Below are 15,654 nucleotides of genomic sequence, written 5' to 3' on the forward strand. Positions count from 1 at the left end.
GGGAACTCCCTGGTGGTCTAGTGGTTAGGACTCAGCACTTTCACTGTTGAATTATTTTCACCCAGGTTCAACCCCTGGTCCACAAACCAAGATCCCACATCAAGCCTCTGTGCACCATGGCAGAAAGAAAGAAAAAAAGGAAGGAAGGGGGGGTGGGGGGAAGGGAGGCAGGAAGGAAGGAAAGAAAAAAGGAAGGAAGAAAAGCCCCCTTGGCTGGGGAAAGGTAGACACTCTCCCCAGGACCTCTGACATCCTCGGACTGTAATTCGTCACATAAGCCTTTTATCCTGTCACTTTATCTTAAAAACAATGAACCAATGTTTCAGAATATTTTTTAAAAAACAGTGCAATGCTCGCTCTAGTTGTAGGAATTTCCTCCAATCCCCAAGCCCTTTCTTGAGAGTGACTGTTGAGCATTCACCCATCTGGCCTCCTGGCTGCTGCCTGATGTTGCTGATGTAGAACTGTGTGGACCTACAAAACCCCTACCCCAGGCCGCGCATGGGAAATTCAAGCCACAATTCACCCACGTGCTCTGAGGAGAGGCTCACACAGGCAGAGCTGCCTTACCCCGAGGCCACTGGGGCGGTCACGGCTGTTCCCAGTCCATTCCCCAGAGTCCATGTTCCCTGAAACAGCAGCAGAATAGGCCAAGATTCTTGATGAATCATTCAACCAGAAGGAGGAATGGGGATTTTTGAGAGAGAACACACTTCTGGGCACTTGACTAGGTATGAAAATAAACAGGAAAACAAACATCAAGTTCCCGGCACCAAGAAGCAAAATTCTACCTTTACTTGATATTGGTCCTTTACTTGATATTAATAATACATATTGTATTTTGAAGCATTTTCCAGTAGTTTTGTTCCCTGGCATGCTCTCAGACTACAATTCCCATTTTGCATATCAAGAAACTAAGATATGCAAAACGGGGTCTGAGTAACCTGCTGGCATCGGAGGTTGCGAGTGGGGTGGGAGCCCCAGGCCCATGGCGTGACTCACTCGGGTCCGCAACTGGAGCTGGAACCATTCTTCATTCTTTTTATCCCCTATTGGTGTTATCACTAAAGGTTGGTTTGGACTTTCTCATAAGACTTATTTCCAGTCTCAGGTGCCCCTTTATTGTCTGGGTTACATTCAAGTGATAAAACATATATTTTATGCTATTGTGGGAACATAATATAACAGTCTCAACAGCCTTGCCAAAAAAAAAAAAAAAAAAGTCTAGTCTTGGCATGATATCCTTATAACTTGTTTTAAAAAAAGCTTTTGATTTGAATGCCTCCCCTGTCACTGTTTTCAGGAAAAAGATCACTGATAGCGTGTGGGCCGGGTACATGTTGGCTAGGGTCGCTGTTTCTGCTGAGGGCTGAAAAATGCATGCTCTGTACACAGCATTTTGTTATGGCGAGGTCACCTGGGGGCCTTGGACACTAGGGTTTCCTGACCACATAGATAATGGCAGGGCTCCTGGGGTCATCTCTGGGGCCACATTTCCACCATGCAGGTAAGGGACCAGTCCCAGAGAGGAGGGAACAGAAAGAAAAGATGGGAAGAGTAGAGGCAGGTCTGCCTCCAGCCTACTCCTCTCCTCGGAGACCCAGAGCTTGGCAACTGCTCAGAAAGTGACTGCAGAATGCAATTTCAGACCACAAGATGAATTTTTTTTGTTTTGAGTTCTTGTCCAAATGATGAAATCTACCAGGGGAAAAAAGGTGCATACTGCTCTTAAAAGCTACAAGGTAGGCAACAAAAGTAAAAATAGATTAATTGGACTACAGCAGAATTTAAAACTTTCATTCATCAAAGGATATATAATCAACCAAGTGAAAAGGCAGCCTATGAAATGGAAAAAAAAATACTTGAAAATAATAGCAGTTAATATCCAAAAAATATAAAGAACTCATACAACTCAACAATTTTTTAAAAAATGATTAAAAAATATGCAAAGGGGAATGACCATTGTGGTGCAGCAGAAATGAATCCAACTAGTATCCATGAGGATGTGGGTTCAATCCATGGCCTCAGTCAGTGGGTTGGGGATCCTGTCTGTGTTGCTGTGGCATAGGCCGGCAGCTGCAGCTCCAATTCGACCCCTAGGCCTGGAACTTACATATGCTGTGGGTGTGGCCCCCCAAAAAGAAAGCAAAAAAAAAAAATAGGCAAAAGATCTTAGACATTTCTCCAGTGACAACATATAAGCATATGGAAAGATGTTCATCATCACTAATCATTAGAGAAATGCATATCAAAAACACAATGATACCAACTTAAACCCATTGTAATGGCTATTATCAAAACAAACAGCAGGTGTTGGAAAGGACATGGAGAGGCTGGAACCCTGTACACGGCTGGTGGAATGTAAAATGGTACGACCACTGTGCAAAACAGTATGGCAGTTCCTCAAAAAATAAGAAAGTACAACTACCATGTGATCTAGCAATTCCAAGTCTAGTACATATCCAAAATATTTGAAAGCAGGGACTCAAATATCTGTACACCCACGTTCACCGCAGCATTTCTCAAAACAGGCACTAGAAGCAACCAAGTGTCATCGTCAAATGAATGGATAACAAAATGTGATCTCTACATATAGTAAAATATCATTCAGCCCTGAAAAGGAAGGCTATTCTGAAACCTGCCACAACAAGAATGCACCTTGAAAACATCATATTAGGTGAAATAAGCCAGTTGCGAAAGGACAGATACTGTAGACCAACCTCACAGAGACAGGAATTCTAAGTTAACAGCATCTGGGAAGAAGGGGAATGGGAGTGGAGAATTAATGCTCAATGGGTACAGAGATTGTGCTTGGGAACATGAGAAAGGTCAGGAAATGTGTAGTGGTAACAGTTTACAGCATTGTAATCATACTTAATGCCATTGAATCGTGTACTTCAAATGGTTTAAATGGTCAACTTTAGCTTATATGTCGTACCACAAAAAAATTGTTTTTAAGACACCCCTCCAGGGAGTTCCCACTGTGGCTCAGCAGTTAGTGAACCCGACTAGCATCCATGATGACACGGGTTTGATCCCTGGCCTCGCTCAGTGGGTTAAGGACCCGGTTTTGCCATGAGCTGTGCTGTAGGTCACAGACACGGCTTGGATCCCATGTGGCTGTGGCATAGCTCCAATTTGACCCCTAGACTGGGAACCCCCATATGCCACGGGTGTGGCCCTAAAAAAAAAAAAAAAGACACCCCCCCACCTCCCCCAGATAGTCTTAGCAATAAGTTTTACCAAATATTACACAATACTGCAGAGAAAAGCAAAGACATTTTTCTCTGTTTAATTTTTTCTTTTTAAACAGGGGAGAGTGTGACAAAGGCAGATGATTTTATTTATTTTTTTTTTTTGGCCTCACCCACAGCATATGGAAGTCAAGGATCTCATTTGTGAATATGGATATAGAAATCCAAAAATGAAATATTTGCAATTTAAATTTAACAGTGTGTTAAGAAACATAATGAGGTAGGGTTTAACTGAAGAATGTAGAAATAAGTATTAAATCTTTTTTCTTTTTTTTTTTTTAAGGCCACACCCACACGGCATATGGAAGTTCCCATGCTGGCAGTCGAATCGGAGCTTTAGCTGCTAACCTACACCACAGCCACAGCAACACCAGATCCGAGCCGCATCTGTGACCTACACCACAGCTCACGGCAACACCGAATCCTTAACCCACTGAGTGAGGTCAGGGCTCGAACCCGAGTCCTCATGGTTATTAGTCGGGTTTGTTACCACTGAGCCACGATGGGAATTCCCTTAAATCTTTTTTTCTAATCCACTGATTTTTCTCAGAGGATGTTTAGAAATTATAAACTGGGAATAAGACAACTTTCTTAATAACATGATAAAAGCTATCTGTAAAACACCTACAGCACCAGAATAAAGGAAACACTCCTATACTGTTGGTGGGAATGTGAATTGGTGCAGCCACTATAGAAAACAGTATGGAGATTCCTTAAAAAAACTAAAAATAGAACTACCATGTGATCCAGCAATCCTACTCCTGGGCATCTCTCCAGACGAAACTATAATTTGAAAAGGTATATGCACCCCAGTGTTCACGACAGCAATATGTACAGAAGCCAAGACAGGGAAACAACCTCACTGTTCACGAACAGAGGAGTGAATACAGAAGATGTGGTAGATGTATACAATGGAATACTACACAGCCACAACAAGAATGAAATAATGCCACTTGTAGCAACATGGATGGACTTAGAGATTCTCATACTAAGTGAAGTAAGTCAGGAAGAGAAGAACAAATATCATGTGATATCACTTATATGTGGAATCTAAAATATGATGAACGAGCTTATTTACAAAACAGAAACTGACCACAGACATGGAAAACAAATCTGTGGGAACCAAAGGGACAAGAGGGTAGGGAAGGGGTAAATTAGGAGTTTGGAGTTAGCAGATACAAACTACTGTATATAAAATAGATAAGCAACAAGGTTGTACTGTATAGTACAGGAAACTATTCAATATCCTGTAATAAACCATAATGGGAAATGATATGAAAGAATATATGTATATCTGAATCATTTTGCTCTACACCAGAAACTACCAACATTGTAAATCAATTATACTTCAGTTTTTTGAAAACCTACAGGGAACTCCGCATAATATTCTGTGATAATTTATGTGGGAAAAGATCCTGAAAGAAAATAGATATGTGTTCATGTATAACAGAATCACTTTGCTGTACAGCAGAAATTATCGCAACACTGTAAATCAACTATACTTTGATAAAACTTTTTAAAATGTTTTTAATTTAAAAATTAAAACCTACAGCATGTATTAAACAGTGAAAATCTTAGTTTAAGGTTTAACTCAGGAACAAAATACATGGCAGCTATTACTCTTCTATTTCAACAGTGTTCTAGAGTTCCTAGTTGGGAGCGGGGGTGAAATGAGAAACACAAACTGGCAGTTCCCACTGTGGCTCAGTGGAAGCTAATCCGACTAGTATTCATTAGGATGTAGGTTCGATCCCTGGCCTCCCTCAGTGGGTTAAGGATCCAGCATTGCTGAACGCACTTTGGATCTGGTATTGCAGTTGCTGTGGTGTAGGCCAGCAGCTGCAGCTCCAATTCGACCCCTAGCCTGGGAACTTCAATATGCTTCAGATGCAACCCTAAAAAGCAAAAAAAAAAAAAAAGAAGAAGAAGAAGAAGAAAGCCAAAAAGAAAAGAAAAAAAAAATACAAACCGAGGATCAGAATTATAACGGAAGGGACAAATCATTTTATTTGCATATAGTTGTGCACATAGAAAAAATCTAAGCAAATCAAGAAATGGCTATAACCAATTCAGCAAGATTGGTCTCTTTAAGATCCCTTTACCTAAAAGCTGAGCTCCAAACAATGACCAGAAGAGTGAGCCTGAGTGGAGCTAAGGAAACCATCAGAGTCAAGGGGGAAAGGCAGCAGGTCATAAGTGGCTGAAACCCAGGGAGTGAGGACAGAGTGATGGGAGGAAGCAGTGGAGCCTGGACACAAGGCCTCAGGGACAGTGGTCAGAGGTGTGGGTTCTGCTCTTGGAATATGTGGAAGTCACAGGAATGAGCTGAGACATGTTTTTAAGTGGAAGCAGAGAGAAATTTCTGACTCTTTTGCCGGTTCAGGTGATAAACGATGATGGTAGGGACCAGGGTGGTATGGATGGAGGTGGTGTGACAGTGTCAGACTTTAAATGAAAATTCTGGCACTTGCTGACAGATTGGAGTTGTGCAGTGTTAGGAAAGAGAAGGGTCAAGGACAAGCACCTAGACTTGTGTTCCTTCCAAGTACCCGGGAGGAAAGGAAAATGCTGGAAATCAGGTCTGTGCAGAAGCTGTGAATGGACTGGTTGATTCAGAAGAGGAATAAACCTGCAAAAGAGAAAGAAAGACTTGCTCCTTGTGGTTCCAAAGAAGTACGGGCCCTGCATAAGAAAGGACTTGGCGACCACGTGAAGCCACCTGGGGGCCCGGCTCTCTGCAGGACTGTAGAGACCACCCCATCGTTGAATGGGTATTTGGCTACATGGCCACCGAGGTTTCCCAGCCCTCAAATTCTTAGCTCGTTTTGATAAGCCAAGATAAAACTCCCAGGAGGGCCTGCGGTCCCTGAACTCTGCACGAGGGACTGGGACCATTAGCCACATCTGGATGTTGGCAGTTAGAGCCTTAGTTCAATAAAGTGACTTGCCCATCCCACTACTTAAAAAAAAAAAGCCTTGGCAGCATGTTGATAACACATCCCAACCATCCGACCACACAGAAGCAGGGCCAATGAACATTAACGTGTGCAGGTAGCACATGCAGATAACAATGTATGCCAAGATCTACTGAATAACTTTAGGAAAAAAAAAAAAAAAAACCTGGGTTTGTTGTTCTTTTTCTTTTCAATTTAAATTTCATGGGAGCTGCTCGTGCACTGTTTTTCCCTTTTCCCCTGTCTGGGACTGGCATTGCTCTAACATCTGTCTTGTGGTCACGTTTTATGGGGTGTCTGAGAATCGCTCATCTGACGTGACATTGGAATTTGGGGCTGTGGCTATCTTCAGATGCCAAATGAACTTGGACAAAAATCCTTCTCCATGTGTGTGTTTACATTTGGGAACTTGAAGCTGTGAGGGGCTCCCAGGACACTGCCTTCCTGGCTCTGAGCCAGTACTCATCATTCAGGGGCTCTCCTGCTAACTCCATGCAGGGTCACAACCTACTATGCACCTTGGTCCATTTCTCGGAGGCCCAGTACTTGAGTCCTCAGACAGCACCATCATAGAAGGTGAAAGACCAGCCACACACAGGCTTTGTTGTGGCTTCTGTTTTATCTGAAATGAAGATTGGATCCTTCTCCAGTCAACATTTTTCCCATCTCGATGGATGGATGGCCAGACAGATGGATATGTAGAGTGATGCTTGATGTCATGGTCAAAGATTTCAAACAATACACACATACATAGTCCCAAAATCTTACTACTCTTCCTTAAAGTAACCACAGTGAAGATAGAACTGTGTTTCAGACTTTTTAACACATTTATATAGAAATAAATGTATATAAACATATACATTGAAGATATTTTTTCTATAAGTGGAAGATCATATATTGTTCAGGAGTTTTTAATCCAACTCTGTCTCTAGAAAGTCCTTCCATTTTGACACTTAAATAGCTATTTCATTCTTTTTAACCATTGGAGTTGCTGTGATTAATTTATATATTTCTTATGATTAGACATTTGAAGTTATCTCCACCATTTCTGCTGTTAGAATGGGTGTGTGTTCTAATTGGAATGATTTTAATTCAAATTTTAAGAGACTGTCTTGAGCCCCATTGCAGGGAGGTGTATCTCTGTAAAATAGAGTGGCAGAAGGGGAATAACAGAACCCTAGGGCATGTGGACTTTAAACCTTGATCCTCACATCTGCACCAGCTTCCACTCACTAACAGTACCTGGATATTCCCATTTCTCTGCACCCTCACCACTGCTAGCTGTTACCCATATTTTCAGTATTTGGTTATTTGATGAATTAAAACAAGTAGATCTCCAATTACTGAGCTGCTCATATGCAAGAGGGGATCTATATTATAGTTCATCAACTGTGCATTCTTATCCCTCACCTGTTTTTACATTGGGCTTTTCCTCTTTTCCACATTGTTTTACAGAAATACTTGTATAATATGGAGTCTAATATTTTGTGATAAATATAAAACCCTATTGTGTTTTTTGTGGGTATTAATTTTTAATTATTACACCTGGTGGAAATAAATACCTCTGTTCCTCCATAGCACTAAAATGAAGTTTCACTTACAAAGGTTTCCCTACCCCCTGAGCTTTAAAACTACTCTCCTATCTCTCAGTATTTTCAGTTTTTTGATGTTAAGAGCATTAATCCATCTGTAATATATTATTGTGGATTATGAGGGATCATGCCATCTCTTTAACAGCTTATCTATGTTCCACTTATTTTAAATGCCCCCCTGGAATCATCTCTTATCTGCCCACATGTGCATGGGTGGGTTTCTGAAGTTTATTCTCTTCCATGGATCTTTTTATTGATTCTGTGCTAATTATATACTGTGTTACCCATAAATTTATAGTGCATTTTGGTATCTAGTATGTTCAATTCTCTCTCATTGTTCCTTTTTTCAAGTGTCTTCCCATGTGTTTTCCCCCTTCATACTAACTTCAGAATAAGCATGTCAGTTTTTTGTGTGTTTTATGTTTATGTTATAGTTGATTTACAATATTGTGTTAGTTTGGGGTATACAGCAAAATGATTCAGTTAAATAAGTTCATTTGTGTCTTTTTTCAGATTCCACATATAAGTGATATTATACAGTATTTGTCTTTCTCTGACTTACTTCACTTAGTATGAGAATCTCCAGGTCCATCCATATTGCTGCAAAGACCCCAAAAAGCCAAAAGAGCTGGAGGAATCAGGGTTCCTGATTTCTGACTATACTACAAAGCAGTCATCAAAACATTATGATGGAGTTCCCATCAGGGGGTAGCTGAAACGAATCTGATTAGGAACCATGAGGTTGCGGGTTTGATCCCTGGACTCACTCAGTGGGTTAAGATCTGGTGGTTCCGTGAGCTGTGGTGTAGGTCACAGATGTGGCTCAGATCTGGCTTTGCTGTGGCATAGGCCAGGAGCTGTAGCTCTGATTCGACCCCTAGCTTAGAAACCTCCATATGCTGTGGGTATGGCCCTAAAAAGCAAAAAAAAAAAAAAAAAAAAAAAAAAAACAAACAAAAAAAGCAGTATGGTATTGGCACAAAAAACAAACATAGATCAGTAGAACAGGATAGAGAGCCCAGAGATAAACCCACATACTTATAGTCAATTAATCTATGACAAAGGAGGTAAGAATATACAATAGAGAAAAAGCAGACTCTTCATAAGCAATGCTGGGAAAATTGGACAGCTTCATGTAAAAGAATGAAATTAGAACATTCTCTAACACCATACACAAAAATAAACTCAAAATGGATTAAAGACATAAATGTAAGGTCGGATACTATAAAACTCTTGAAGAAAACATGGGCAGCACATTCTTTGACATAAATCAATTGCAGCACTATCTTTATTGATCCACCTCCTAGAGTAATGAAAATGTGAACAAAAATAAACAAATGGGACCTTAATAAACCTAAAGGCTTTTGCACAGCAAAGGAAACCATAAACAAATGAAAAGACAACCTGCAGAATGGGAGAAAAATCTTTGCAAACGAAGTGACCAACAAGGGATTAATCTCCAAAATACACAAACATCTCATGGAGCTTTATATCAAAAAAACAAACATCTCAATCAAAAAATGGTCAGAAGATCTAAACAGACATTTCTCCAGAGACAGGCAGATGGTCAAAAAGCTCATGAAAAAGATGTTCAATATCATTAATTATTAGAGAAATGCAAATCAAAACTACAAGTTACCACCTCATGCCAGTCAGAATGGCCATTCCTGATCTCTGATATTTTTCTCAACCAGACTGTAAGTCTTCTGAGGATAACAAGTATACTATATCTTCTCTTAAAAAAAATTAATAAGTAGTTCCCATTGTGGCACAGTGGAAATGAATCCAACTAGTATCCATGAGGATACAGGTTTGATCCCTGGCCTCGCTCAGTGGGTTAAGATCTGACGTTGCCATGAGCTGTGGTGTAGGTCGCAGACTCAGCTCAGATTCTGCATTGCCATGGCTGTGGTGTGAACTTCTATATGCTGAGGGTGCGGCCCTAAAAAGCAAAAAACAAAAACAAAAACCAGATGGTTTTTCAGAGGAGTTTTTAAGTTTACAGAAAAGTTGAGTAGATAGTACAGTGAGTTCCCACATATCCCTGCTCCCTGTTCAGTTTCCCCTTCACTAACATCTTTGAACTTGTGAACTAACATTGATACTTTTTTTTTTTTTTTTTTTAGGGTCACACCCTCAGCATATAGAAGTTCCCAGGCTAGGGGGTCAGACCAGAGCTGCAGCTGCTGGCCTAAGGCATAGCCACAGCAACACAGGATCTGAGCCCTGTCTGCAATTTATACCACTCATGGCACTGCCAGATCCCTGACCCTGAGCGAGGCCAGGGATTGAACCCACACCCTCATGAATACTAGTCAGATTCGTTTCGCTTCGCCACAACTTCCAACACACAACATTGATACACTACTAGTAACTGAAGTTCACTGTTTACATTAGAGCTCACTCTAAGTGTTAGATTATTCTTTGGATTCTGGCAAATGCATCATGTTATATATCCACCATCACAGGATTATACAAAATAATTTCAGCATTATAAACAGCATGTAGGCATTCCTGTTGTGGCCTAGTTGGTTAAGAACCCAACTAGTGTCCATGAGGATGTGGGTTTGATCCCTGGCCTCAATCAGTGGGTTAAGTATCCAGTGTTGCCATGAGCTGCAACATAGGTCACGATGCAGCTTGGATCTTGTGTTGCTGAGGCTGTGGCGTAGGCCAGTGACTGCAGCTCAAATTTGACCCCTAGCCTGGGAACCTCCATGGGTGCAGCACTAAAAAAACCAAAACAATAAATAAAAATAAACAGCATGTAAAGGTTTCCTGTGCTTTCCTCCACCCTCCATTTTGTTGAACCCCTAGTAACCACTGATCATTTTCATATTTGTATAGTTTTTACATTTCAGATTGACTTATTTCACTTAGCAATATGTATTTGAAGTTCTTCTGTATCTTTTTGTATATTGGGAGATTTTCTGATTGTTCCTGGAATAATATTCCATTGTATAGTTTACCACTGTTTGTTTATTCACTTACCTATTAAGAGACATCTTGGTTGCTTCTAGTTTTGGCATTTTAAATAAAGTTCTTCTAAACATTAAAAAAAAAAAAAAAGACCATCATCAAAAAGTCTAGAAACAATAAATGCTAGAGAGGGTTTGGAGAAAAGGGAACCCTCCTACACTGTTGGTAGGAATGTAAATTGGTGCAGGCACCAATTATGGAAAACAGTATGAAGGTTCCTTAAAAAACTAAATATAGAACTACCATATGATCCAACAATCCCACTCCTGGGCATAAGTCCAGAGAAAACTGTAATTCAAAAAGGTACATGCACCCCAGTATTCATTGCAGCACCATTTACAATTTACCAAGGCATGGAAGCAACCTAAATGTCCATCAACAGAGGAATGAATAAAGATGTGGTATGTATATACAATGGAATATTACTCAGCCATAAAAAAGGATAGTGCCATTTGCAGCAATGCGGATGGACCTAAAAATTATCATACTAAGTGAAGTAGGTCAGACACAGAAACACAAATATGTGCAGTCTAACTTAAAAAATGATGCAAAAGAACTTGTTTATAAAACAAACAGATTTCAAAACCAAACATGATTACCTGAGGGGAAACTGTGGGGGGAGGGTAAATAAGGAGGATGTGTTTAACATATACACACAACTGTATATAAAATAGATAACCAACAAGGACCTACTGATAGCACAGGTAAATCCACTCAGATAACCTCTCTGGGGGAAGAAAAAATGAATATAACTGATTCACTTTGGTGAAACTAATAGACACTGTAAGTCAACTGTAGTCCAATGAAATTTAAAAAGATAACAAAATCCAAGGAGGAAAGAGTAATGATTAGAGAAGAAATAAATGAAAGGGGAGTTCCTGTCGTGGCTCAGCAGTTAATGAACACGACTAGCATCCATGAGGCTTCGGGTTTGATCCCCGGCCTTGCTCAGTGGGTTAAGGATCTAGTGTTGCCATGAGCTGTGGTGTAGGTCATAGGCATGGCTTGGATCCCATGTGGCTGTGGCTATGGCATAGGCTGGTGCCTACGGCTCTGATTCGACCCCTAGCCCGGGAATCTCCATGTGCCATGGGTGCAGCCCTAAAAAGACAAAAAGACAAAAGAAAAAGAAAAAAGAAATAAATGAAAGGGAAAATAGAAAACCAATGAAACTAATCTTTGGAAAGATTAATAATATTGACAAACTTTTAATCATCTAACAAAAAAAGAAGCCACAAATACCAAATTTAAGGTGAAAGAAGGAACATTACTACCACCCTCTGCTGAAATTAAAAGGATCACAAGGGAACATTATGAACAATTTTAAGCCAACAAATTAGACATCTCAGATAAAATGGAAAAATTCCTAGAAAGAGGCAAATTGTCGAAACTGACTCAAGAAAAATAGAAAATATGAATGGACTTTAAAAATTGAAATTTCAATTTTTCCCACAAAGAAAGCCTAGTCCCACTTGACATCGGTGGTGAATTCTAGGAAATACCTGAAGAAATAACACCATTCCTTTACAGACTCGCTCCCAAAGTACAGGAGGAGAACATTTCTCACCTCATTCTATGAGGCTAGTCATGCACTAGTAACAAAACAGAAGACAATACAGGAAAAAACAGAATAAAAACTATAAACCAATGCCAATATGCTTTATGAACATAGATGTAATTACCCTTAACAAAATGTTAGCAAATCAAACCTACTAACAAATAAAACGAATTAAACACTGGGATTAATCCCAGGAATGCAAGATTGTTTTAATATGTAAAAATTAACAGAACAGACTGTGTTAATACATTAAAGGACAAAAATCACATGATTCTTTCAAAAAATACAAAGCAAGAATTTGACAAATTCTGACACTCATTCATAATAAAAAATTCAGCTTAATTTAGGAATACTAGGAAACCACTGCAAGCTGATAAAGGCATCTAAGAAAAACCAAGTCAAACCAAACAAAAAAGCCACAGCTGCATCACACCAAAGCAAGAATGTCTAACCTAGCCATTTGTGTAACTTACTATACAATGCAATAGGCAAAAAAGATATCTCAGTGTGGGGTTTTCACTCAGGGGAGAAATCCTCCCATTAGATTTCATATCTTATGAGGGCCTTGGGTTTGTGTAAATAAAAAACAATGAGAGATGATATTTCACATACAACTGATTTGGCAGCAATGAAAGTGTTGCAATGGCAAGTGCTGATGTGAAACCATGTGCTAATGGTATTGTACAGCAAGACAACCAATTTATGAACTAGGTTTTCATTGTCTGGTAAAATTGAAGAAATTTTCTGTGTTACCAGCAATTATAACTCCTACATACATACCCCAAATAAACTCTTGCATGTGTATACCAAGATATATAAACAATGTTTTTTTTGAAAAGGCAAGCAACAGAGAGAAAATATATTCAATTCATATTGTGAATAAAGGAGTAATTTTTTTTTTCCTTTTTAGGATCCCACCTGCAGCATATGGAGGTTCCCAGGCTAGGGGTTGAATCAGAGCTTCAGCTGCAGGCCTACACTACAGCCATAGCAACACAGGATCTGAGCTGCATCTGTAACATACTCTGCAACTTGCAGCAGCACAGGATCCTTAACCCACTTAATGAGGCCAGATATCGAACCTGAATCCTCATGGGTACAGTTGGGTTCTTAATCAGCTGACCCACAATGGGAACTCCCAATAAAGGACTAATCTTAAAATATGAATCAAAACAACACTGTGTTGTAGAATTGGTATCAATAATAACTATTATACTATTATATATATTAATTATAATTATATAATGTATATAACAAACAGGGAGATTCACCTCCCTAGCCCAGACTCCTGTGTCAAAGTGCTTTTGTATTGGAAAGGCTGTAATTAAATTCTGGGACTCTATCTTGAGCTACAACTAAAGATGAGCCAATTTTTCTTCCTTTTATTCATAGAATAAACCTATTTTTTCTTCTTTATATCTCAACACCATCACAGCTTTCTGTGTTCTGTTGTTCATCACCCTGACTTCTTAAGGTCCTTCAGATATTGTTGCTCATCCTCTGGATAGTAATAGTAATCAACAAGTTTAATTTTCATTCAATCAGCACTAGCAATCCATTGCATTCCTCTTTCATTCTAATAGCAGAAGAAGTGTTGGGATCAGTAAACTGCGCAGTATTAAGAATAAAGGGACTGCCTTGAGCCAGCTGTGGTGCACACCTGGGTTGGCCTCTTCCCCTGCACCTGTGGCTTATCCTGGACCATATGACTTCTTGTGATTTTCATAAAATAATAGAGTTTCAATCTGATGGGACTTTAAAGCTTGTTAGTCCATCTTCTTCAACTGATATATGAAGAGCCAAGTTTTAAGAAGTGTGCCTACTAACCCTCCACTCCGTATACAGAATACAGCCAGGTAGAAGGTGTGGCACGGCTGGGACGCATAGTGTCATAGCTGAAACCTCTTTATGTGTTTATTGGTACCGTGCCTCATACCAGAGTATCTACTGAAGTTATGGATTGGCTGACTTTCCACTTTTCTAGAACATTCTACCATGAGGGGCACGCTCTTAATCTAATAGGCTGTTGAGCATTTAAAATGTGGCAGGTATGACTGAGAGACTGAATATTTTATTTCACTTTAAGTAGCCATGTGGTGCTATATGGACATGTGGGCCTATGGCCAATGCAGCTCTGGATCATTTAAGGTTTTAAATGTGATTCTGTGCATGTGTGAAAATGTGGTTGTGTGCTGGTCATTATCAGTGCTAATGCTGCTCTCTTCCTCTAGATTCAGTCACTCAGCACAGGGTCTGTGCCTCTGAGAACTACGTGCTGGCGTGATGGAGTCAACACTCAACCACGGCTGCTGCACACAGTCTGCCCAACGGTCCCTGGACAGTCCAGCAAGAAAGGCAGCTGTGAGGAGAGGGGTGGGCACAGAAAGGATGCCTTTTCTGTCGTCAAGTTTGCCTTGTGTGCTGTGGTTTTTATATGAAGATGCTCCTTTGTGTGGCTTTCTGATGCCCAACTGTGTGTCTCAGAGAGGCACCGACCAGCCCCTTTGGGCCTTTTCTATATTATGCCAGTCTGTGTGTCTTAGTGATGATCGTAATTAAGAGGTCCTAGAACCTTTGTCATTGGAGTGCCATACTGTTAAATAAAGAGTGGAAATTATATTGTTTTACTGAGAACAAAGAACCCTCTAAATTTCTTTGTTAGACCATAAGAACTTTATTGCTATAACATCTATTAAATATGAAGGATATTGGACAGTTATCAGGGCTACTCTTTATGTACTTGAGATTCTTCTAAAAGTAATTGATGGGGACAAGGGTGAGGAGTCACAGTTAGTGATGACGGTGCTACTGAAGTAGCCCTGCTTCTCCAAGCTTAGTTTCTGGCGAGGAGAGCATCACTAGGTGACTGGGGCCTCCATTGGCCACCTTGGGGTTCACCATGCCCTGGAGGAAATGACATTCGGGCCAAATCATACACACACTGGCTCATCACCTTCCAGAGGTGAGAAATGCTAATTCCAGCAAGGTTGAAGGTGCCATTAAGACTTTCTCATGACACTGTCCCCTCTTGTGTTGTTTTTTGTTACTCAACACAGCTGCTGTTTTTACCTCAAATAAATTACAACTCCCTCCACAAATACAAGGGATCAACTTTTGGAGTAAACCTTCTAGGAAAGCAGTTAACAACACACATGGAAATAGTGAAGGGTTTTCCCTTTGTGTTAGTGTAATGAATCCCCCAGAAAGTCCCTCATAATACTCATACCTGATAGTGGTTGAGCCTCAGCACAGCTCGCCAGGCCTGAGTCATTCCTTCCACCTTATGAACCTTGTTTATATTTGCTACTTCCTGGGCT

The 15,654-nt window shown here is 40.1% G+C and overlaps 1 protein-coding gene across 5 annotated transcripts in view; it reads left to right on the top strand.

Moving 5' to 3' along the window:
* The window catches only part of MCPH1 (microcephalin 1), a 211,573-nt gene extending 196,619 nt beyond the window's left edge, over positions 1 to 14,954 (top strand). For all 5 annotated transcript variants that reach the window (XM_047772242.1, XM_047772244.1, XM_047772245.1 and 2 more), the window contains one exon: positions 14,569 to 14,954. In XM_047772242.1, coding sequence (XP_047628198.1) covers positions 14,569 to 14,621 — 53 coding nt within the window. In that variant the 3' untranslated portion in view covers positions 14,622 to 14,954. The remainder of the gene's footprint in view (positions 1 to 14,568) is intronic.
* The last annotated feature ends 700 nt before the right edge of the window (positions 14,955 to 15,654 follow it).

Source organism: Phacochoerus africanus, chromosome 3 (genome assembly GCF_016906955.1).
Source record: "Phacochoerus africanus isolate WHEZ1 chromosome 3, ROS_Pafr_v1, whole genome shotgun sequence".
In the NCBI taxonomy this organism is placed as follows: domain Eukaryota; kingdom Metazoa; phylum Chordata; class Mammalia; order Artiodactyla; family Suidae; genus Phacochoerus; species Phacochoerus africanus.